General features: G+C 39.4%; 2 protein-coding genes across 4 annotated transcripts in view; both read right to left on the bottom strand.

The window, feature by feature from the left end:
- The window catches only part of NELL1 (neural EGFL like 1), an 821,645-nt gene that overhangs the window by 447,622 nt on the left and 347,462 nt on the right, over positions 1 to 26,561 (bottom strand). The window lies entirely within an intron of this gene.
- LOC113915340 (40S ribosomal protein S23-like) lies at positions 12,057 to 12,566 on the bottom strand. Its single transcript, XM_035723077.1, has one exon. It carries the CDS (start codon positions 12,540 to 12,542, stop codon positions 12,111 to 12,113), a length of 432 nt encoding a protein of 143 aa, XP_035578970.1. The 5' UTR covers positions 12,543 to 12,566; the 3' UTR covers positions 12,057 to 12,110.

Genomic DNA, 26,561 nt, shown 5'->3' with positions numbered 1-26,561 from the left:
TCCTACCAGAGCACCCTGAGGAGAATGGCCTCCCTGCCTACTCTTCTGCACTGAGCCTGCTCCTAGCTCCTTCACCGTTAGGTGTGCTCACCCTAGTCCTCTCCCTGGGCATCCCAGAGCTTCTCACTGCGTGGACACCCCTATGTTCTCTGGCTATGGGGTCTCTGCATGACAAGTATTAACAGCAGATGAAAAGATTTGGATGGGGAGCCCATCTCTATACCTTGGACATATTCTTTGCCTATTTCCTTTTCTACAAAATGGCTCTTTTGTCGAAATACTCCCACTGGATTGTTTTTGAGAATTGATCAAATATATAAAATATCTAGAGCGGTTGCCTGGAATGCAGAAGGGCTTCAGTATTCCTCCTTCGCTCCAGGAGGCAGATGCGGCTGTTGCTGTTACTGGAGCGCATAGTACTTCTGTATGCTGGACACTGTTCCAAGCTCTTTGTACGTATTAACTTATTTAATTCTCACGAGAACATTAGGCAGTAGCATCACTCATCCTGTTTTAGAGATGGGGAAAACTAAGGCACAGAAGAGTTCGGTACCTACCAGAGCCAGGATCCCAAGCCAGGCAGTGAGCATCAGAGTGTTCCTTCTTCACTGCTGAGTTATCTGCTCAGTAGTCCCCATTCCCTACTCTCCTCCCTCCTACTTCGCTATGGATATTCCATGTGTCTAACTTGCAATCAAACCCAAGTCACTACTGAGCCAAATCCTGAACTACTGAGACCTAGTAACAGACTTCAACCAAGAGAATGATAAAGCTGTTCAGAAAATCTTATGGTAAGGGGCACCTAGGTGGCTCAGCCTGCCTTTGGCTCAGGTCATGATCCTGCGGGCCTGGGACTGAGCTGAGCAGGGAGCCTGCTTCTCCTTCTCCCTCTACCATTCTTCCTGCTCATGCTCGCTCTTGCACATATGTGTTCCCTCAAATAAAATCTTAAAAAAAAAAAAATCATATGCTTAAAAACAAATTCAAATCTTATCACCTTGGATTACTGGATGCCACTTCTCACGTAGTTCCTTAGACATGGGTGTTCTACTCACCTGTCCTTTTAGCAAACATAGGCTTAGCATCCAGAGCCCATCCTGAATTTCCCTCCACAAAAAAAGCCTTGCCTTTCCATCGTCTATTTTTCTACTGGGTCCCCCATGGCACCCTGTACATATTATTCCTGATTCAGGACTTACTTTAATAGAACTGCCTTATCTCCTCAAATTCCATACGGTTAACTTCTGTAATGTTAAATTATATCGTCAGTATTTATCCATTTGTCTACTCCTCTGCTGGCCTGATTTTTTCAAAAGCAAAGGCTATCTTCTCTTTCTTTGTCTTTAACACCCATTACAAACAGTACCTAATATCAACTATGGGCTAAAAAAAATCTGAAAACATTTCATTGAGGATGAATAACTGGATGTATGGATACCTGGAAGGATGACAGCAATGGATAAAACCAAGGATGAATATCTTAGATATTAACATAAAAGTCAGAATTAGAAGCATGGTCAGATAAGAATTGATCCTGTAATGGACACTTTCTCTCCTGCCTAGTTCCTTCATTGGAGGCTAAAATTTTTTTTAAATATTTGCCTCTAAAATTGAAAATGAACCTCCATAGATTATCACCTACTCCTATCTATGCTCCTGTGCATTTGCTATCAGCTTTAGAAATAACCTCATTTATTCACTAAGTCCCCTTTCTCACATAACTGGGTTATTTAAACCAAAGTTATATGAAGGTCACTTTTCAACTTAGCTGGAAATTCCTTAAGCATATTTTATAATGCTCAGAAAATGTTCTGAAGTCTTTATCTAAGCCTTTTAAACAGTGGGGTAAAATCTATTGAGTAATGCGATCTATTTCCCAGGTCCAAAAGAGGTCTTCCTTCAGAGAAGGGAGTATTTATTAGTAAGAAGATATTTGGTCACAAATGAACTGCCTGATGTTGGCTAAGATATATCATATGTCATATAAAAACAGCTACGGTTTACTGAATATTATATGCCAAGAAATGTACATTCATTAGCTTTGATCTATATGATTCCACTTTATAGAAAAGGAAAGTCAGGTTTGGAAAAGTTAATTAAATTTCCTAAGACCATATGACTAGCAAGTGGCAGAGCCAGAGTTTCAATCTGTGTTTATTTTGAAGTTCCAGCTCTTTCAGTATGATTCTCATAAAAAGATTATACCTAATAATAGAACTGGTTGGGAGAGAACATATTATAACAGCATTCTTTTCACCAGAACCAGTATATGCTGTATCTGAGTGAAACTCTGATCTGTCTCCCAAAGAGCTAGAGGTTTTGCCTTACATCCAAATTCCATCTAACAGAAAATATCCTCGAGGGGCACCTGGGTGGCTCAGTCTGTTAAGCATCTGCCTTTGGCTCAGATCATGATCCTGGGGTCCTGGGATCGAGCCCCGCATCAGGCTCTCTGCTCAGTGAGGAGTCTGCTTCTCTCTCTCCCTCTGCTGCTCCCCCTGCTTGTGAGCATTCTCCCTGTCAAATAAATAAAATCTTAAAAAAAAGAAATATCCTCCATCAGATATACTCAAAGATATTGCATTGTCAAACACTACCTTGTATACCTGAAACTAATATCATGTGTGTCAACTACATTTCAAAAAAAAAAAAAAAAAAACATTTGTTAAGGTCCACATGAAAATGAATTTCTTTCTTTTGCAAGTAAGCAGGCCAAGAAAGCCCAAGCTTCAGAAGACGTTCTCTACACTAATGGCACCGATCTCATCCCTAATTTGCCCTTCTCAAAATATCAGGCCCTTCCATGAGCTCAAGGCCACACAGCCGAAAAGTGACAGAGCCCAGCCTAAATCTTAGACAGGATGACCTCAAAGTTCACTGCTCTTTGTCAGAAATATGCCACCACACCATCAACCAAAATACCTGTTAGACCTAGAGAGAGAAAGCAAATAGGGAGAAGCCCAATGCCTTTCTCCATTATTTATGAGTCACATCATGGCTATCTTCTGGTCTCCCTCCTAGAAGGGGGTGTTAACCATAATTTTATGGCTTACACCCACACCATAACCCACGACAAACGATGCTGTTCAGTACCATGAAGATGAACTAGGCTTTATTAACCTAGTTGAGACCAAATGTTTCTGGGACATTTAACACCCATTCTTAGGCCGTTTCTCTTCTTTGTGGACTCTCTTTATTTTCTCTATCACTGTACATCTCCAACTCCAGGAAGTGGCAGAAGTCTTGAACTCCCATAGGAGATGAAAGCAGTTAATTCACAAATACACTATGTTCCATGAGAAGCCCTGCTTCCTCCATCCTCCACCATAGCTGGAGAGAAATGAGTCTTGAGAAACTGCCTGTCAAAGCAGCACCCCCTACCCAAATAAGAGCCATCATGACCATCTGCCTGTAAAAAATACCTCTTCAGCCCATATTTGTTCCAACAAATAACCACCACAGAAAGCCTTCCATCCCTAACACTGGACCCTCCTTCCTCATTGGAAATACTCCTAAACTGCTCTCTTGCTGTCAACCAAGGACCGACCGTCAATGCTCCTCAACAAATATAAAGTCTCCCCAACTCCCAAGATTCCTACCTTAATAGAATGCTTGCTAATCAGAGACTGTCTCAGCCTTTCCTCTTTCACTCTGTAAAACTGACTCCCCTTTGCCCAACTTTTGAATCCTGTGAGTAGAACAGGATTATGTAACAGCAGATGGCTTCTCTTGCCACGAGTTTCTGAAGAAACAGCTTTGTTTTGTCTTGGACTTAGTTTTATTTCCTACAGAATTTACATAGTTGGCACTACTAATACGCATCATAAACGAGGGGTCTGATGCATGCTTTATAACCCACTCCTTCTGTCCAAGGGAAGAAGCTACTAAAAGAGGGACGGCGTGATCCAAAGGTAGGAAGAGATTTATCCACAATTATTTTTCATTCTAATCTAAGCGATACTTTTATTTAGTACTGTTGGAATTTTTAGATGTATTTCAAGGGATTACCACTTTGATTGTTTTTTTTATACATGCCCTTTCACCCACCTGGAAGATGGAAATGAAAAGTGAGACATGTTAATACAATTAAACCAATTTCCATATGCTCAACACACATATTTACTTTTGCCATCTGTTAGACAGATTCTGCTATTTGTCCAGGATGAACCTGAGGTTATGATACGTGAAAATGAGTAATTCCTGCCTTAGCATTGCTTTACTCTGAACAATTACGTTAAAGTAGCTGTCACTCAGCATTTTGATCTATTTCCCATCCCCCATCCATTTAGGGGCTTCACTTCTATCTCTAACTCTTACACCAGCTGTGTCCTATCTCTGTGCTGTGATATTGACTAGCCTGTCTTTAAATTCACATAGATGCTATCTTCAAATGATAAATCGGAGCAGCCTACCCATATAATTGATCTCAAATTCCCCGTGCCCCTAACAAACTTTAGCTGTGGCATTTGGAAGGACTTTGCACCTCTTTGAAAAATTAAATGCTGATGAGAATTCTGATGGGAAGATGTCTCTCCCTACCTAAAAAATGCTGCAAATCTCCCAAGAAGTGTGAACGCTGACCTCTATAACCATTTTGAAGATACACTTTTAAAAAGTTAGATGTGAGCTATGAATAGCAGTCTGTAGTAAGAAACTAATACTCTCTCACTTTGCAGCTGGAAAAAAAATTGTATTTACTTGACCTGTACATGCAGCATAAGATAATGTGAAGGAAAAATGACTTGTTGCTATCAGTATAAATCTGTTGAATTTGTCTACCTTATGGATACAGCTTCCCCAAAAAGAGGCAACGAGTTGGTAGATAGAACATATATAGGCTTTGGGCTCAAATGCAGCTTTTGGTCTGGGCTTACTCACTGAATGTGTTGTTTTAAGCAAACAAATTTATCTGAGCTTCAGTTTCCTTATATGAAAACCTAACTCTACCTTGCAGAACAATTGTGATAATTAAGGAGAAAAAAATGTATAACACAGACGCAGATGTATAGAAGTACTCTGTTAATATTAGCTTACTTCCATCAAGATTATTTTGCCCAGACTGCTATGTATCTTTTGATGCTCAAATTCCATCTATTAGCTACAGTAAGAATGACTTGAAAAGTCTCTCAAATTCACCTATTCCAAACGTAAAGATAACATTTAGCTAAATGAAAACACCAGTGCTCTTAGTGGGCTGCAAAATCAAAATCATCTTATTCTAAAATAGGTCATATGCCCAAAAAGAAAACAACTGTTTAATATCACAAAGTTCATTGCTTAAAAATCTAGAGGATGAGGAAAGGGTACAGAGCACTCTTTTCCTTCTTTCTAAATCTTTGGGTTTTTTTTTTTTTTTTTGACCTTGGGAATAGTCACTCAAAACTTACATTACTGAGAGCAAAACAAGTGGGTGTGGGCAGGTGCTAGGGTGTGACACAGCCTTTGTCTACAAGCCCATGGGGGATAAGGTGCTTCCCACTCGCAGAACTTACCTAGGTTCCTGATTCTTCCCATTTACTCCTTCCAACAAGTGTTTCCTATGCAAATACTGCATTTCAAACGTGAAGGACAGAAAATGCAGCAGCCCCTCACAGATTAAAAACAAAACAACAAAACAGAAAGAACCCCTACATCAGCTTCATGGTGTTCCTACTTCAACTTTTGGCCTTCAAAGTCCACTCTTTCCCAAGCAGCCTGAATTATTTTTTTTAAACCATGAATCAGATCATATCGCTCTCTTACTTATAACTCTCCTTTGCTTTCCTTTTATATTTAGAATAAAACCCAACTGGCTTCCTGTGGTCCTTACATGACCTGACTCGCACCTGTCTTTCCTACAATTCTGTCCCAAATTCGACTCCACACCGAATTTCTATCTGTTCTTTGAACATATCCGGCTCGTTCCTGCATTGGGGCATTTCTGTTCTCTCCAAATAATTTATCTAGAATAATCCTTGCCCAAAGCTGGTCCCTTCTCATCCTCCAGGTCTTGACTCAAAGTTCACGTCTTCAGATGGCCTCCCTGAAAACCCGGATAAGGGACCACCTCCCCCAGTCACCTGTCATCCTCTCTACCACCCTGAAATACAGGGTTCACTGATTTGTCTTGTTATGTCTCTTCCAACAGCAGGTAGGTCCCATGAGAGTAGGAATCTTAGCTTTCTTATTCACCACCATATTCTCAATTCTTAGACTATCTAATGCATGATAGGAACTCAGTAAATATTTTTAATGAATAAAAGAAGAAGAATACCTAACAGGTTTTTATTTTTATGTGCTAGACATGGTTATAAATATATTATCTGAATGACCTCCTTTAATCTTCACACTGGAAAAGGTTAAGTACTTTTATACTCATTGTATAGATGAGGAAATCAAAGTATAGCACTTCTAAGCTCTAGTTCAAGGTCACTCAGCTAATAAAGGGCAAATCTAGGATTCAATATCAGACAGGTTAACTCCGGAGCATGTGCCTTTAAAGGTCACTGGAATAAGGAGAAAGTTCCCAACGGTTGCCGTTATCGGATCTGAATTTATGCATACATTGCCATCAAGCCCTCGAACAACAGTACTACAAAAGAGATTAGTTGCAAGACCCAAGTGCACTGCCCTTGTGCCATAAGGACAAAGTGGATCACATACAGCAAGATGATAAGCAGTCTCTTGTACTTATACACCACTCGCTAATAAATGGCACCCACCTGGAAATAACCATGGTGCCTGTACCACTTGATATCCCAGCACAACTGGCCCAGCCAACTACCATTCCACTTTGGGCAAGAAAAGTCCTTGATCCTAATATGGAAAGCCAGACTCTCATCCCTAATCTATGCAACTTAGAGTCAATCTCAATAATTCAAGCTAGCAATACAACTAACATCTTTTGAGTCAAATGCCACATTTAGAATGTATTCATAATCTTGTTTTAAATTCCCAACAATCATATGCTACAGGTCTTATTCTAATCACTCTATCATTAGATGAAAAACTTGGTTGATGGCATGTTGGTTTATTTTACATCAATAAAAGAGCCAGAAGGACTAGAAAACTGAGGTGATGGTTAAGTAATTAACCTTGACATTCATATACCCAGGACCTCAGAGCTCAAGAGCAGCTCAGAAAACAACCTCATTGCTAGACACAACCACAACCTTTTACAAAAAAGGGAGACAAAGGCACCTCTTATCAAGACATTTCAATGCCATCTACCCAGAAATTACTATAACAATACAAATCTACAGTAACTACAGTGAGAACAGCAAACTCCCTAGAGTTTTGCAAAGTGCAACCTGCAACATCATGAGTAATGTCCCTGCCATATTTCTTTTTTAAGGCTTTTAGTATTTTTTTTCAAAAATGAAATTCCAAAATAGGATTATAAAACCTAATAAATTATTAAAACTAAAAAAAAAACCCAATAATGCTTACCTTATACAAAATAACACTTTTAATGTTAACACTGCATTTTTATTGTATCATTGGCAAGATAATTACTTTTAAAAATATGAAGTAGGTTAATTTATAGTACACTAGATAGCAGTGAGTCTGGTAATAAGTCCTAAGTTGAAAGGGGTATGAGAGGAGCATCCTTCCAACACTGTCAGATGTCTCTGTTAGTGTAGGCATGATTCTATAGGGAGATGTCTGCAGTCAAAATAAGAGGTCATGTATGAATAGGCCTCCCACTCTGTCCCTGATAGGCCCAGAATCCTACCACAATTCATAATATAAGTGCTAATAAGAGGAGTTCGAAGGAGTAGTGTATAGTGTAGTGGCACCATAACGGACACAACCAGCAGTGGGACTCGTATCAAGTTATTGTTGTCTCCAAGCAACTTTTTCTTCCAAAGCTGTCTTATAGAAGGAATTCAGCAGCAAAGTTTGGGAAGAACGATCCTGGCCTGGGCAAAACCCTTCCTATAGCTTCTGACCTCAATTATCTACTGCCTCAAACAATAACACTCTAAGCAACCTGCTGTCCATGACCAGTGGTCCACCCACATGCCTAACCATTTTCTTTTAAGATGCCATGGTCCTCACCCCTGATATTTTTGACCTTCCCAATGGCCCCATAAAATAATATACTGACTTAGTTATCATGTAGAAACTTGCTCCCTCCTTTCTACTTCACCTGGGAGCTGGCCAGATGTCCACTCTTGTTGGCCAGTCTGCTGATTCAGTGACCTCCATCTGAATGTCCATTCTCCAAGCCTGAGGCTCTGGCTGCCCAATACAGCCCAGCGCACCCCCCCCTCTCTGCATTTCCACCAACCCAGCCTGTACCAAGGACTCTGAAGCTCTCCATCCCTGCCTTACTCTCCACTTTTCTGAGCCACTCTTCTACTAAGTCATGCTATAAGAAAAACAGAGTAGTTAATAATAACAATAATATCTACCTAACATTATGCCATACACTTTTGTACCTTGAATAGGGAATTTTGAGTGCAGACACTGGGAAGTACAAAGCATTTCAGGCTGAAGAAGCTAAGAAAATAGAGAAAAGGAATAAGAAAATAGGAGTTTGTGTAGGGAAAAGCAATTAGTGTCATTGTTGAGAGCATAATATATATTAAGGGAATAGGCAGAGGTAAGTCTGGGGAAAAACAGCACTGGAACCAGATGCTAGAGGGACTTATGCCAAAATAAGAGAGCCTGACCTTTGTTGTTCAGTTGGTAGAGGGAAGCCACATAGGTCCCCACTTGCTTGAAATTGTTGCATCCGGGCTGTACTTGAGAAAGATGAATTTGGCAGCATAGGGAGGAGGGATTGGAGGAAAATAATTAAAAGTGCTTGTTTTTATGAAGACCTTCATAAGAAAATTGTCATACACTGATAGTAGTCTGCATCTGCATCTTTGATGACTATAATTAAATGATAAGAGACCAGTGGATACTCCGCAGTTGGAGAGAAAGAGTATATAAATATGTTATTTCTATAGAAACACCTTGGTTCTTTTCTAAATTAATCCGTATTTCAGAGAAAAGTTTTTTTGTCATTTTTGGTTTTTGTCATACTGAGTCCACATCAACAGCCTCATTGTCTATATATCTATTTTCTATATCCATTCACCTGCATGGAGCCCTCTAGTGTTTGATCAAGCCCTAACAAGCTTGTCCTAATTCAGTTGCCTAAAACAAGCCTCCCTTTGGTATTGAGTGCCAGAAAAACAATCACCATTGTAAAGAATTTGGCTGTAATTTTCAAGGTCCCCAGAGGAGATGCAGATGAGATATTAAAGTGTAAGAGTTCAAGTTGCTATTAGAAGGAAAATGGTGTATTTCTGTGAAAGAGCATTAACTGGTGGTTCAGACTGTGGGTTCTGGAGCCAAGAAGCCTGGATTTAAATCTCAGTTCCCTCACCTGATCTCCATTGACCTGAATTAAGTTACTTAACCTCTTAACCTCCCTAAGGGCAATAGTACTGACCCTCATAAGATCATTTTATGAATAAATGAGATAATGCATGTAAACCACTTAACACACAGTTGTTACTCATATGACTTCTTTCTATTTTGTACAGAGATCACTGAGTGCTGGGTGCAGACTAGATGGAATAAGGACAAAGGAGAAATGTAGGGAGCAAAAAGGAAGCTACTTCAAATCATGGCAATTTGAACGTGGGGGAGAAGCAGATGGATTTGAGATAGATTTTTCTGGGTAAACTGGATAGAACTGGTTGATGAGAGTTGCTTGATGAAGTCAAGAATGACTCTCAGGTTTCTAGCACTATAACTGGATAGGTCATTGTATAACAACATAGTAAAGACTGCCAGGGACATGTTTACAGTAGATAGTTTAGGACACATTATAAATTCAAAAAGTGAGCAACTGGATACAAACTCACAGCTCAAAGATTTGGGTCGAAGATACTAATATGACCACATCTAATATGAACTTACAGGAAAAGAAAGAAGGGAGGGAAGGAGGGAGAGAGGGAGGAAGGGAGGAAGGAAGGAAGGAAGGAAGAAAAAAAAAAAAAAGACCAGTCTCTTAGAAAACATTAAGTTTTGAGTTTGGTGAGAAAAGGAGTGACCAGAGAGATGGGGAAGGAATTAGGAGATTAAGTTGTCACAGAAGAACAGAGAAGCAAGTGTCCCAAGAAAAGTAGCAGTAATTAATATCAAATGCTGCTGAGAGATCCAAATGATGATGACTGGGAGCTGTCCCTTGCATCTGGCAACACGTAAGTCAGAGCAGAGTGGAAGGACTGGAAATGGGATTGGAACAGAGTGAATGTGAGTCAAGAACTAGAAACAGCCTGTAGAGACAATTCTGCGAAATGGCCTTGAAAGTACATAGAGATAGGGGCAGGAGGTCTTAGAGGACATGGACAAAGAAGACATTTTTTGTAGGATGAAAAGTAATGATCATATACTGAAGGAAATAATACAGAAGAGAGGGTGAAATTGATGACACAGAAGGAAGAGGTGACAAGCAAAGAAGAAAGGCCCCCTTGCAACTGAGAGGGCATGGGATGCAGAGCACAGCAAGGACTGGCCTTTGAAGTTGAGAGACACTTATTATAGCCCAAAAGAAGACTATTTGGGTGCTGATACAGGTGGAACTGGAGGTTGGACAATAAAATAGTTCTCTTCCAGAGACTTCTATTTTTCTCAGTGAAAAATAAGGTCACAAACCAAGGGTGGAAGTGACAGCATAAGAAGGGCAGGTTGAGAGTTTGAGGAGTAAGAGAAACTACTGAACTTCTTAGCAGGTTAGTTGATTATGGAGTAATATTGAATTTCTAAGTGAAATGTTGCGATCCTAAGTGTAAAATGCAATCCATTCACTTGGTCGCATTTTTTTTCTCGGTAATGTTCAGCTACTTGTGAACAAATGTGGAGAAGTTGGATAACTTGAGTTCATCCAAGGTTAAGGTAAGTACAATATGGAAGAGAAGAACAAGGAGATTGGGAACTATGCTCCAGAAAGTGATTATAATGATGAGCCAGATGGAATTTAATCTGCACCAAGATGATACAGATGGAAGTTAGTCTGTACAAAGAAGCAAAGGCAAAACATGAGGAGACCTAAGAGTCAGGGGAAAGAGGTGAAAGCAATAGATTAAACCTTTCAATGAGGTAAAATAACTTTGCCACAGTAGTTCAGCAAGGAAGATGGAGGTTTAGAATTTTCTGCCTAAAGAATGAAATTATTTAAAATTTCAGAACTGTTTCCATTTCCAATGACAAATCCTTGGGCATGACTAGGAGATCATCAATATATGAATATTGTTTAAACCATGAGAAGGAGTAAATGGACTGCTATGATTGAGTGGAAAAAGTAGTTCAGGAAACTGAGATATCAACATGGATAGGTTCACCATATAGATGTTGAGGTTATCCAGAATCATGACAAGAATTGGCATAAAGAGAAAGACCGTGAACTAGAAGACACATGGGTAAGGGAAAATAATTGCTGATGATAGCAAGAGCAGGGAGAGGTTGGTATAGTCAAATGTTATGGATCCCAAAGATGAGAGACATTCTTGTTACCCATTCTTGGAAGGCAAGTTGGCAAGATCTACCAAAATCTGAAATGCACATACATTTGACATAATCCATTTGTGAGGTATTTTTCTATAGATGAACATAATCACGTACCAAGCACACAAGAGGTTAAGTTCAAGGATTTTCAGTGAAACACTTTTTGTCAAAGCAAGCCTAGAAACCACTGAAATATTCACCAGTAGTGGTCTGATGAAATAAATCATGCCAGAGCTGCATGTACAAAGGAATCAAAAAAGCACCATCTTTCAATTATAAAAATATGAGGATTATTTCAGGTAATATTTGCAAATCATTTTGCACAGTGCCTAGCTCATTCCCAGTTTGTAATAAAAATATTAACTGCAATTACTGTCATTGCCTTGTTACATTACAGTAACGAATCAAAAGCCAACTGTTCAAACCAAGGCCACCACTCTAAAAATCACCTTTTCCCCTCCTCATACAGAAACCACTTTCCAAAGGCGCCACCCTCCCCGTGAAGAGATTTATAAGAATCTCTAATATCTTCCCTTCTCTAACACACATTTGTAGTTTTTTTGTTGTTGTTTTTTTTTTTGGCTTACAAAAATTTATTATTGTCATGTTTTCACCATCAAAACTTAGGATCTTGGTCTTTCCTTCTTGCCTTTGTATAAGGCCAAAAGAGAGACATTGGCTACTTTGACAACCTTAAAGCAAACTCCAGGAATGTCACCGACAGCATGACCTTTGCGACCAAATCCAGCAACCAGAACCTCATCATTTTCCTCAATAAAATTCAAACAACCATCATTGGGTACAAAGGCTGTGATTTTTTTGCCATTCTTGATCAGTTGGACCCTGACACACTTCCTGATGGCAGAATTTGGCTGCTTGGCTTCAACTCCTACTTTTTCCAGCACAATTCCTTTTGCATGGGAAGCGCCTCCAAAAGGGTTGGCCTTCAGGGCTGTGCCCAAATGGGCTTTCTTGTACTGTTTATCATGCCACTTCTGATCTCGTCGGTGGCTGCGGAGCTTCCTGGCAGTACGGAGACCGCGACACTTACCCATCCCGCCGGCGCCACGGGCCTAAGCCTATTTGTAGCTCTTTTGCAACAAGTGTCCCCTTCAGTTTTTGTCATTTTTACTTTTCACAGCTCCCTTCTGCTCTGATCGGTCCCATAAGCTACCTTTCCTAATAGAACAAGAGTATGTAAAAAGTATTAATTTATGTCAAAACACTGGTGTGGTCACACAGTATAAATTTGGCCTGCAGTGCTGTGTTTTAAATATTCCAACAATTCTAAATAATTCTAAATAATCTGTTGCTTATGTTTTAATTCTTCTTTGAACAATACTTATTTAGGAGACTGTTTTAATATACATTCATGAGTTGTTGAGGTTTTTAGATTTTTGAAATGACTGCTGTTCTTTCAAGAGTTTTACTGTGCCAAACAGCGAAGTATCCCTGCCTAATTTCTGGCTTAGGGACTTCACCAGTAGCTTTCTATTACCATTGTTGGTAACGTTCTAGGAACGTTTGAAAAATAGGTATACTTTTATAGGGTACAACGTTTGATATGTATCTATTCATTCTTATTGTTTAATCCTTATGCTCATTTTTGGTTTGTCACAGACTGCCACTGTAATTATGTTTCTGTCAATTTCTTCTTGTTTGTCTAATAGATTTTGCTTTCTGTATTTTGATATTTTATTAGTAAACACAGATTCATATCAGTGTTGTCTTTATCATAGGTTTTACCTTTCATCAATATTAAATGAATTTTCTCATTTCTCTTAATGTTTTTGCATCGAATTTTTTTTACTTTGATAGATATTAATATTGCCTCCCCTGCATTCTTTCTGTTCAGATTTGTTTGCTATACCTTGGCCTCGTTCTGTAATTTTATTTTTCATTTAAAGCTTTTAAAATCTGAATATAGTTGATTTTTTAAATATAAAGAAAGTTTTGCCTTAAGCATTTATGTTTAATGTATACCATATGCTTGATCTATTATCTTGTGTTTGACTTTGTCTTAGGCACCATCGCCATTTGTCTATTTGTTCATCTTATTAAGAGGACTGTGATTAGTTTGCCTATACCTTTTATGGGGATTCAAGAAGACTGACCCTCAACCTTTAACTTTACTAGTATTTTCAGATTTTCAAACCCAGAATCATATTCCTCTCTCCATTTCTCTCTCTCCTGTTATTGTATTGTAGATAGATAGATATAGCAATCTAACACTTCAGGCGATGTCATACGTGAAATACAAAATTTAGTATGCTTTCAGTTCTATTGTCTATGGAACATTTTTCACTTTAGGTTTATATTTTTTTATATATGCTTTTCCTCGGCAATTAATTTACATTAAAATGATTTAAGTTTCATTCCAAGAGCAATCAGCTTTGATATTCATGTGTGTTCTTTCATAATATGATTACTCCATTCTTGAGCTCTTTATTTTAAATTACTTCTGGTTATGTGGAGTGCTTCTTTCAATGGGTGAATTCTGAGCCCTTAAACTTCCCACTGTCATCATACATAAAGAACAATTTGGCTGAATCGGTGTTTCTTGGATCACACAATTTTCTCCATCAAAACATAATATTCCTTTTACCTTGTGATACCTTCATTTGCGCAAGAGAAGGCTGGGACCCACCTGATTTTTGTTTCTCTGAGGCTATCCTCTTATTTTCCTTTTTATTTCTTCCTCTATGAGATATTTTGCCGAATTTTTAAATTCTTTATCTCTGAAAGAAGTCATCAGCATATATTTACCTCTTTCTGTTACTGTTATCCAGAGTCTTTTGTTATACAGAGGAATATACGTTTTGGTTTTATCAATCTTTATTATATAATTAACCTATGCTACTTTGAGTTTTTCACTTCAGAAGCATTATTATGGCTGCATTCTATCCACGACCTTCCCACCCGTCTTCATTTTTTCTTGTTCTCTCCCTCTGCTTTCTAAGACTATTTCAAAGTTTCAAGTATCTACCGCTGATTCTACTTCCTGTCATGTTATTTATGTTACAGTATAAGAATGCTAATTCTGCTCTTTAATTGTCATCATTCTTGCAGTGCTTTCTTCGCTCAGTAGGTCTATCATCTTGCATTGCTCTTCAGCTTGTTGGCTTTTTATAGCATTTTGATATCTCCTTGTGATCATTTTTTTTTTCCTATCTTAATGAGATGCCACGTAAAATTGCCTTTCGTTTCCCGTGGAGCATCATTTACAAGAGTATGCATTTCCTCTAGTCCTTAAAATAATATGGTCTTATGCTATTCTGATGAATTTTTAAATAAGCTCATTTCCTTTCCTTTCCATACATCTTTAAATGAACAGAGAGCAAGTCAGAACTAGAGATTACGGGGTGCGAGTGACCCTTTCCATCCCTACTTTTATTCCCTTGGGTACTTGTTTGTCCGCCCACATCTAAAACTGGAAGCTGGGATGACAGGGTCAAAACCCAGTCTGGTTTCTGCGAACACTCACGAATAAAGCTCTACTGGCCTGAGACAGTGTCTTCTCTTACCTCTCCCTGCCTGGCTCTGTGATTCTGAAAAAGGCTTTTGTCCTAGGAAACAGAGATGGTTTGTAGTCTTTAATGTTAATTCAGCCTATGAAAAACCGTAATTCCTAGTATATATACCACTCCTGGTTATTTTCTGCATCAGCCCTTGCCTACAGCATTGTATGTAAAATAGCCAAAGAAGCCAGCAAGGTTTCATGCTTTGCGTACAGTTATAGTTAGTCTTTAATGGAGCAAAGAGAGGAGCCAATCAGGGACAGCTGAGGAAAAAACTCAACTCTGTCTACCTCAGAACACACTATCTATGTCATACAGGGTCAGCCCCATTTGCAGACTCTTGGGTTGATGGAGACTCTACCTCCATGCTAGACACTGATGGTAGGGATGGGTTAAGGCTGCTTCTAATCTTTTTCCTATTAGCTGTGCTTATCACAACACACACAGAGTAAAAGATTGTCTTCACAACTGTGTTTCTCAATGCAACCCATAAAGCATTAGAGTCTATAGAATTTCCTCCAGATGCTGTAAAACTGTTTAGTCATCTTTAGTTAACAGTTTAAGAGTGCAGTTGTTTGTGTGTTCATAAAAAATTGTCCAGAATCAATAAGAACCCAAGAGAGACAGAATCAGAGAAACTAACAGATTCCAACTTATTCAAGGACCGGGCTCCTCTCCTTACCATTCTCAATAACCATGTTTCTTCTGACCGCTGTGCCACATGACCCATTATAGAAAAATGGAAAGGTAAGGTGAACACTGCAGGAAATTTACATTCTTATGAGTTTTAGAGTGAAATGAGCCAAAAACACTGTAGAGGCAAGATATTAGCTAAGACTGGTCTGATCCTATAGCAGTCCTGGTTATTTCAAGCATAAAGCTCCCTCCTCTTCCTTGGCATTATAATGAAAAAAGGCATGTATAAATGAAGGGTATTCCAGAATGGAACAGTGCCTGTACTAGTTGCCTTAAGTCACATTTAGGGAAGGAATATGGGAAGGTACTTGGAAGGGTTTGTGCAAAAGACGATGGAGAGATCAAGGGGGAGATTAGTACCTTTTAAATCTGCAATCAAAAATTATGTGTTCAGGAATTATTAATGATATAACTTGTTTCTCCTGCTGAATTTGGTCGTACTGTAGAGAATGACCCTATGTCGCAAAGAGAGAAGTCCGTCAAATGAAAGTGATGTAATCCTAGACTCCTGAAATACTTCTCTACTAGTGCAAATCAATCATTAAATCCTATTAGAACCCCAGAAAATTCTAATTTCTCCCTACATTTCTGCTTACACACCTTTACTTATTTACACAGTCCAAATTCAAATCTTGTGTCTTCCATCTGTAAAGTATAATAGCCTCCTACTGGTAGTCTTTCAGAGGTTTTCAAGTTTTTGGCTGCATGTTAGAATCATCTAGAAAGCTTTAAAAAAAAAATCACATGTGAAACTTTGGGGTATATAAGTGCTATCTCAATAAGGCAGTTAGAAAAATACTCGTGTATAAACTCCACCCTAGACCAATTAAATTAGTATTAAAGCTCTAGAGGTCTGGCCTTAGCACCGGGTGTCTTGTTTCGTTTAAAAATCAACAACTACAACAAGAACTACAAAACACTGCAAATGACTCTAGAGCAGCCAGGGTTAAGAATCACTGCTGTAGTCTCATACATCAGTAGCTTGGATTATCAGAATGTCTGGGGAGCTTTTTGAAATGCAGAAAGCTGTACACAATCTCTATACCATCTGCCCCCAAATTCATCAGATCTGAGTTACTGCTGAAAAAACAAAAACAAAAAAACAGCTACCCAGGTGATTCGGATGACTGTCAGCTGTGTGCAAGGTACCCCTGTATTACTACAACAGGCTGCCCAGCTAAGAAGGCAGCTGCCTTCTACAGCAGTGCTTCTCAAATGCTAAAGGGCTGACACATGACCTGGAAAATCATGTTATTACGCAGAATCTGATTTAGTAGGTCTGGGAGGGTCTTAAGAGTCTGCATTTCTAATCAACTCCCTGATGATGCTGACACCACTAGTCCTAGACCACACTTGAAGTAGCAAGGTCCTTGACCTCCCAGAAATGCCATTTGCCACGAAAATTCATCCCCAACTAATAAGGCTTAAAAGACCGGCCTTCCCAGCCCTTGCTCTAGTTCTCTGACCCGTGATTCCAAAGGTCTGTTTTCTCCAACCCCTGACTAATCTGTATGCAACAGCTATTGGAAGAAGGTAGCTTCCCATTTCTCTCCAACTAACCTTTATTGTGTTTTGCCTAGATGAAGCCTCTTTCAAATTTCTCAACAGATAACAGGAAAGATTCACTTATTTATAGCACTTAATTGGCAGAACCTAGCTACAGAAACAATTTTTAGAAATAATTACTAAAATGTGAAGTCATAAAACTGAAGTATTTTTTACTATTTTCACCCTCTTCCTTTAAATTTCAGCTTACATACTAGTTCTTCCAGAAAGCCCTCTCTGACTGCTTGCTCATAACCACCTTTACTTCTGTGAGTTGGTATATTACCTTCAGACCCACCAAGGAGCCCTTGATAGCCTACAGCTGTGATGCCATGAATTGGCTCTAAGCATCCAAGTCTTCCTCTATCCACTAAGACTTGCAGATCTGAGGGGCTGGCATCTCCCTTGGCTCAACACTGAACAGTTACACTAGGACTTAACTTGAAAATCATCAACTCATTCATTAGATAATTTGTACTTACTGACATCCATGTATATCCAACCACAGATTCCAAAACCTGTCAGACAGCAGTAGACCAAAACTTGGTTTGTATCTGTACTTTTCTCTCTTCCATTCAGGGGGCAGACTCAAGCCATCCTGGAAATTGCATACTCTGATTCTTTAAAATCTCCGGGCATTGAGAGTCCAGATCAATCCTAAGTCAGTTATTCAAAGATGGCCCATGATGATTACCAAAGATTATTTGCAAAATGCTAGAGCTAATTCAGGTCTGTTTTTTGCCTCAAAGGTGATGAGACAAGACAGACATTCAACATAACTTCCAGGTGTTGAGAGGCTCTGCTCCAAGATGTTTTTGACCACACTGGCAATGGGCAGCCTACAACGTCAACAGCAGAGAGGAAAATGGAGGGATGTCACCTAGGAAGAGAGGGCTCTGGAATCTTTGGTGTTATAAATGATGAGGAAGTGAAGGAAGAAAGAGCAAGCTAGATTAAAACGTTGGGGACATATTCCTGCATCTTGTGTATTTGAGCAGGAAGTAAAACACATGTTAATGAAATGTGGGCCATGGTCGTACTGCTGACTAAAGATGTACACATATGGCTAATGGCACATATTCTGAATAATCAACAGAAAAAGAAATGTTTTGCTTCTTAGACAACAAAATTAGGGCATGTTATTCCTCACTGACGTTGCCTAAGGCAGCCATGTCTCATTACAGCTTTGAAGCATAAGTTCTTCATTCCTTTCTCAGTTCCTCTTTACTGATTTCTCTGGCATGAACAGCAGTTCTGTTTCTCTGTATAAATCTCTGCCAAGCAATCTTTATGTGCTGGGTTTTGTTACAACTTAACCACCTATCTTTAGTCTTTCATTTTTTATATCTCCCATGGTATAAAGAACTGTTACTGTGTTATATTCCTCACAGAAAGCACCAAGAACTTCCAGGCCAAAGAATGCTCTTACTCAATGAACTATTGATGTTCAAAATGAAAATAGAATTCAAGTCAGAGTTCTGCAGGTGGGGTGGGGGTGGGAGTGGCGGGGACAACTTAGCTGAGAATTATAAATAAAATCCAGAGATTACCCTGTACAAGAAGACAGTGAGAAAACTGTGATGCATGGAGTTTCAATATTTCAAGTTGTATTATTTTTTTCTTCAGATAACAATGGAGTAATTTACAAGCACTCAGTTTCTATTCCAGGCCATTGCACTTGTGTTTGATAATTCCCATATTTATTCACTTGATTATTGTATGCCATTTGGCTATGAGCCGCTTCAGCTACCTAGGAGTTCACCTGCCACGCTAGAGACTCTAATGGCTTCCATTACAAAGCTAAGCAAGAGACCAAACCTTGATAAAGATACCTTAGTTGCTAGTTGTAAATTCATTCTCCTCCACATGTATTGGTGACAAGGCAATCCTATTCGCCTGATAAGGAGAAGACTGTGGCTTCCAGTTTCCTTTGTTCTCACAGGCTTCTGCCACCAGCTGGGGATCGTGAGGAAGATCTGAATCACTATGGTGAAATAAACTGAGCCATCAGAGATAAAAGCAGCCCTACGCATATATCAAAGACACTGGCCTCAAAGAGGGTAGATACTTCCATTCAAAGACACTCCTTCTTTAAGGAAGGAAATGGAAATGCCTTCCCCCAGTGATCATCTCATTAGTTACCTATTCAGCTGAAGGACTCCTAGAGCTTTCCATCTTCTACCCTCTTGGAGTCAACCTCTGAGTCCAAATATCTGAGTCTCTGAGCCACCTGCTGCTTCCAAGAGCCACCCTCAACAGCCTAGTAACACAGTGCTAAGTAAAGAGAGATTAGAAGTCTAGTCATCCTCAAGGTTTGGCCTGATGAAATGACAGTTATCCAGAGACCTGTCCAAAGCCACAGTGATGATATAAAACGGCTCTGAATGATAGGCTGCTTTGAAAGTTGCCATTTTAAAGGTACTAAGTCCTCCCTTCAGCTATAAAATGTTCTTTGGAGTTTTATTTCAGCAGATCCAATAACTTAATGCTAATAATACAACACACACCAAGATTACACTACCATCCTTAGCATTTATTAAGAGACCAGTACATGCCAGATATATTGCTAAAGACTTAACATGCATTACCCATTAATTCCCTTAAGAAATACTTATTGAGTATCTATTATGGGCACTGGGGTTATACTGATACTCAAACCAGACTCGATCCATTCCCCGAAGAGAGCAGACGTTCTGCTTTAATTTAATTAAATTTAATTAAATTAATCTTCACAACAAACTTACCAGATAGGTACTATTATATTTTGCAAATGATGAAACTGACACTCAAAGTTTGCCCAGGATTATACACTAAGTGTAAAACCAAGTGACCCTGATTCCAAAGTCATGTCCTTGACCACTTAGCTACGCTGATGTCCTCAGATTCTGAGGCACAGCTAGACTATATAATACGGGAGGCGAAAAACAAGGTTAGCTCTTAGAGTATGTGGTGTCTTTACAATTCAAGACATGTTTGTTAGTTTTTAAGCAAGCAGGATAAGGAGAGCTTCCAGTTGTCAGAATGAGGGAAGGAAAAACCACCACCTAATATCTCCCATCTGGCAAGTAGAACAGTTGACTTGACTAAGAATTTCTCCTACTTGGAGAATTTTTAAGGCATCTTCAGGCTCAGATTTGGACAATGATATTCGAGTTCTTTCACTTGCAAATCCTAATGTCATGGGCTCTTGGCTCTCATAAACTACTGAAATACTATCCTCAAATAATACTGTGCTGAATTGTGTAGGTTTAGTGTATACCAAGCTCAATATGAGACAAAAAATAGCAGCTGCCAACGTTAAAAAGCATGGAAACAAATCTTTCAAATAAACACATTCTGTATATTAATGCACCTTTATGCAAATTAAAAAGACATCAATATTGTTCAACTTTAGCAGAAACTGCATGAAGCCCCTAGAACAGCAAGAGACTCTCAATGCTCTTGGATCAGCCCTACTGTCTGTTTTTCTAATTATTTGCCCTTAACTGCAACCACTGAGAACCCAGTCTCACAACACCCTTTGGAGGGAACAAAGAACTCTAGCTAAAAGTTGTTCCAGGATCCTCAAACACCAAGCTTACCAATATCAAAACCCTCCTTTGTTTAGAAGGGCTTCTTAATTTCTAGAATTTCCTATCCCCATTTAATGAGAAAGCCCCAGAGGAGAAAGGATACGTATAGGTATTAGTGTATAGACAGCTTCGAGTCTTCTTCTCATTTCATCTGGCATAATGCTGCACACTGGAATCACTCTCAGTACATCTTTGGCCCCAGGCTTGGAGTGAGGAGGTGAGTAATCTACTTGGAGTGGGAGATGAACAAACGTGCCATTCCATTCAGCAGGAAGACTAATTTGTTCCTTCAATTTAACCCACCATGTAGTCCCTGACAGCACCTCAACTATCTGGGAGCGCCTATAATTCCAAGAGAAGAAATGAAGAAAATGAACATTTATAGAGCAACTGTGTATTAGGCATTATGTCCATACTTCGTACAGGCTCACACAAACACAGCAAGTAGTCAAGTTGAGATGACTACTTTCTGCCTCCAAAATACCTATATTCTCAGCATATACCACTGGCCTTCAGTTGGGGATTCCCAGCCTACTGTATCACAGTCATCTCAAGAAAGATTCTAAAATGCTCCAAATAATACTGCAAACCAAATATCAATCTAGTTTTAAAATTCTAAATAATAAATGTATGCCACCACAACCCACTGCGTGGACAAACAGGCCTACCTGAATAATATCAGATTACAACTTGACAAAAGATTGGGACTTACTGAGCTAAATATACATATTTTACTCTTCACATTGACTCTCCTCTTACCCCCATCCTCCCAGAGTATTATCATTAAGCTACATGCCAGGAATACTACTCTGAAGGTTTTGCTTCTTGAAATTGTTTAGTGTTGACAACTTCTAGAAGCTATCACCACAAATGGGAAGTATGGTGTGTAATAATTTTCCATGCAACAAACCATTCAAAGAGCTTAAAAAACAAATCCGTTTCCGCAACTGAGGCCTTCTGTTCTTGCTAAGTGGACATAGATAGTCACTGTTTTCAACTCCAGACCATAAAAGCCAAATGAGCGTTACCAGGAGAAAATTCTAAATGGAAGGCAGTGTCTGGCTCTGTTCTGTAGAATTCAAGTCCCTTAGGATTCCAAAGGAATGCATGTATGCCCGTACATACACGTATTTAGAGTTAATCCATTCCTTCTGAGTTCAGGGGTACACAGGGCCACAGAAGTCTTACTTAATAAACATTAAGCACTTTATGAGACATTGGGGATTTTCAGGGGTACACAGGGCCACAGAGGTCTTACTTAATAAACATTAAGCACTTTATGAGACATTGGGGATTTTCCTTCAGGTAAACTTAAGATATTCAGAAGGCAGTCCTACACTATCAATAGAGTCCCAAGTCTGATTTACTCAATTCACCTCCAGCCAAACTGCACAACAACGGTGGGCACTTCACTCCTGAACCTGTTGGTCAATAGCAGACAGACTGTATTACCAGCATACTGGTCTTGTGTTTTCCCCTTCTTTCAACTCTTCAAAGTCCACATAATGATTGCACTCCTCTCCACAACCCCATCCACTGGCTGCATCCATTTATCTTCAGCTGATGAATAATCAAAGCTGTGGAAAACACATGTGTTTGAATGTGTGCTTGTGCATGTATGTCTGTGTTGAAAGACAAAGAGAAGTGAGGAGAGAATGAGTCAGCCCCATGCAGCAAGCTACTGTCCAATTTCTGTATGTGTTCTAGGCCAGCCAGTGGATTCTAGTCCTGAAAGAGTTGTCCACTGCTAAAGAGCCAAGATGTCCATCGACAGATGAATGGATAAAGAAGATGTGGTATATATACACAATGGAATATTATGCAGCCATCAAAAGGAACGAGATCTTGCCATTTGCAACAACGTGGATGGAACTGGAGGGTGTTATGCTGAGTGAAATAAGTCAATCAGAGAAAGACATGTATCCTATGACCTCACAGATATGAGGAATTCTTAATCTCAGGAAACAAACTGAGGGTTGCTGGAGTGGTGGGGGGTGGGAGGGATGGGGTGGCTGGGTGATGGACATTGGGAAGGGTATGTGCTATGGTGAGCGCTGTGAATTGTGCAAGACTGTTGAATCACAGATCTGTACTTCTAAAACAAATAATGCAATATATGTTAAGAAAAAAAAAAAAGAAGAAGATAGCAGGAGGGGAAGAATGAAGGGGAGTTAAGTCGGAGGGGGAGACGAACCATGAGAGACGATGGACTCTGAAAAACAAACTGAGGGTTCTAGAGGGGAGGGAGGTGGGGGGCTGGGTTAGCCTGGTGATGGGTATTAAAGAGGGCACGTTCTGCGTGGAGCACTGGGTGTTATGCACAAACAATGAATCATGGAACACTACATCAAAAACTAATGATGTAATGTATGGTGATTAACATAACAATAAAAATTAAAAAAAAAAAGAATTGTCCACTGCTTATCTAGCGAAGTAGAAAAGAGTATACCGTAGACTCAGATGGTCTTGATTTAAATTCTGACTTTATTAACTCAATGGCCTTGAGCCAATTAAGTTCTCTATTTCTAAAATAGAACATTTTTTGAGGATTAAAGGCAGTAACACATGTAAAACGACACAACAGAACATACCACACAGTAGGAACTCCAGAAATGTCGGCCATTGTTCACACCATTACTCTGTTCCATAAGCAAAGCTCCTTCTACACAAGGACTAGCCTTTGTCCTGGTGAAGTATCTAGGAAACACCCAAAGTCCACCAGACACCAGAATGAACACATCACCCTCTGGTAAGGACTTAACACAAGGAAAGTGACAAATTTGGGAGGAAAAGGATAGAGACTTTATTAGAAATACATCTTATCCATGACATATACCAAGCCAGTGCTTTCCCCAAACATTTCCATTTGCCTCTAGTTCATTTCCAGACTCCTTTGTTAATGCATTTGTCCTCAAAGGAGAGAGAACTTCCTCTCTGTAAAACTTGTCACTTTTTCCCTTGGTCAAAGACATTCCTGAAGACGTTCCTCTGAGCATTGTGAACGGTCTTCCTCCCAATATATGGAATGTCTCAGAGCAAGCCTTACTCCAATTACAGACACAGGGTTTTGTTTTGTTTTGTTTAAGATTTTTATTTATTTGACAGAGAGAGTGAGAGTACAAGCAGGGGCAACGCCAGGCAGAGAGAGAGGGAGAAGCAGGCTCCCTGCACCTGGGGCTGGATCCCAGGACCCTGGGATCATGACCTGAGCCAAAGGCAGACACTTTACCAACTGAGTCACTCAGGTGCCTGAGACACAGTGTTTCATCCCAGGCTGGGCCAGGGAGACTGAACACTACTTTAAAAAGCAAGACTTTCAGAAAATATCATGTCTGCCAACTTGGAAGGTTTCAACTCTCACAAGCAGTCAGAATCTAGGACAGCTGACTTAATGTGCTGTCTGCAAACCTCCCTTGAGCATTCGCTTTCTGTTTGTTCTTGTTAGTGACTCTCATGTTTAGAAACTATGACTTCACCAAAATTCCTCTTTCAGATTTGAAAGTAAACCAACGGAAATGAAACAATAAATCAATCCTTCACTGTAAATTAATCCCTTCCTGTGGAGAGAGGGAGGTCAAGGAAGTGGCATTGTATTTCGGCACTCTTAGGTGTCAGACAGCCTCGCGTCCTACCTCACTCAAGCCTTGATAAAAGTGCAGCTCCAAGAGGGCCGAAACTTTCTTATTCAGGATTATACACCCAGTGCCTAGCACACTGCCTGGCACATAGGCATTCTCAATAAACGCACACTGAACAACTGAACAATAGCAACTGTCATTTTACAGATCAGTAAGGTGATATACATGCAAAGAAGTAAATTGGCCCAAAGTACTGAGAGGAGGGAAAAGCTGCTCATTGAGAATTCTAAATCCACAACCTGCACTTCTTCCACCCTTTCATGTTGTTCCATTTCATGACATATTAAAAACAAAAGCAAAAAAAAAAAAAATCACATTAGTGGCTCCACTATATTAGAAAGTAAACACTTATTATGGAGGGCTGTCAACGCAAAATGTGAGGAGATCCCATGGTGCCCAGGAGCGCAATCCCAGGGCTGCCCATCAAGGGTTTCTATCACAGCAATGAAAATGGTGTACGGAAAAGTGGGAGAAATAACGTCTTTATGAAGAAATTGGAGGCTCTAAGTAAGGAGGGGGGGGGGGCAGGGAACAGTGTCATCATTTGTCAGTGCGTTATCCAGCCAGAAAAGCCTTTTGTTTCATTACTAGCCAGGGTTCCAGAGCAAATCAACACAAGAGAACAATCAAATTTGATGAACTATATTCATTTAAAAGTAGAACTAGGAATCCCACTCAGGAAAAAGGCTACAAATCAGGTAAATTGTAATATTCAAAATTATAAATGAATTAAGGACACTTAGGGCAGACATGAATGAGTTCCCCTTCAAAGGGTAAAGCATTTATAAATGGTCCTAGCCAGAGCATTCTGACAATAAGGGAAAGATACTTGATCTTTCAAGACTGCTCGTTTGATTTTTTTTTTTACCTGACAGCTTTCTTCTGTAGCACACAGAATATCAGAACATCTAATCACACAAGCACCTACTCAGTTGAATGGGGAAAAAAACACTTCTTCCAAGATTCACTGCAAAACCCTTTGCCCTGTTTCATAATAACTTCAAGTGAATTCAGAGTTAAAACAAGCAGTGTCCCCCTAGCATTATTTACTCCACAGTTAATATCCAGCCCTATATAATATAGCTAAGACTAGATTTCTCTTTGAATTCAATATAGGCAATCCGATACCAGCTTACCAGGAAAATGGAAAAGCAATCCATTATCAAGGATGATAAAAAACAAAATCAATGTTCTGTGTTTTTTTAAGCCCCTTAATAATTCTCTAGGCATTCTCACAGAATCAGGGTGGAAAATACCTCCACAGTGAAACGAACAGACCATATTATAGCAAATTGAGTCAAGTAGCAAAATCACCAACTCATTCTAGCAAATCCAAGATCAGTGTGTCCAAGGAAGACAAGGTGACTTCTGAAAAAGAAATTATAAAACAAAGGCTAGTACACTGTATACATTTGGACTTCCCTAAAATCCCACCTTCATCAAGCCAGTGGGAACCAGAACCTTTTGAAAGGTTCCTGTCTAATTAAAAACTTCCTAACTCTTCTCCTGGCATCTAGGGTCATTTAATCCATCAGGCTTATGAGCCTATAAGCTTTTTAGGAGCCTATAAAAAAAAAAAAAATCTCTCAGTCCTGTTAAAAAAAAAAAAGTGTGTGTAGTTATTTTTTTTCTTTAAGCACCATCATTAATGAGTTAATTTGTCTGCAAAATGTACTATTACACCAACTTTACAAATTGTTAACTTCTGCATTTGCAAAATATCTTTACATCTAAAAACAATTTGCAGGTTAGATTATCTTATTTATGGTGAGAATACATAAGGACCGCTGAGAAATCAGTCACTCGTGAATCAAATGCAGAACTCAGGCCAAATGATTTCAAAAGCAAAATTAGTAAACTCCTTTAAAATTTTTTTACAGCAAAAATTGGCATTTAATAGAAGATGTGGGTGTGTTTTAATATGTTTAAATATGAATGGGTTGGATCCTCTGAGATAGGAGTGCTCAATGCCTACAAGGAGTTTAAATGCAACCTCCTGACTCCAGCATCCTCCCCTCCTTTACCCTGTTCTTGCACAGACCCTTCGAGAGCAATGTTAGTAAAATATTAGCATAATCCAGGAATTCCTTTGCTTACACTCCTGA

The sequence above is a fragment of the Zalophus californianus genome, chromosome 11 (genome assembly GCF_009762305.2).
Source record: "Zalophus californianus isolate mZalCal1 chromosome 11, mZalCal1.pri.v2, whole genome shotgun sequence".
Lineage (NCBI taxonomy): Eukaryota > Metazoa > Chordata > Mammalia > Carnivora > Otariidae > Zalophus > Zalophus californianus.
The sequence above is the reverse complement of the archived record's forward strand: the minus strand, read 5'-3'. Positions and strand labels throughout refer to the sequence as shown.

What these genes read in the sequence shown, in the direction of transcription:
- LOC113915340 (XM_035723077.1), bottom strand. Translation starts at nt 12,542, where the DNA reads ATGGGTAAGTGTCGCGGTCTCCGTACTGCCAGGAAGCTCCGCAGCCAC.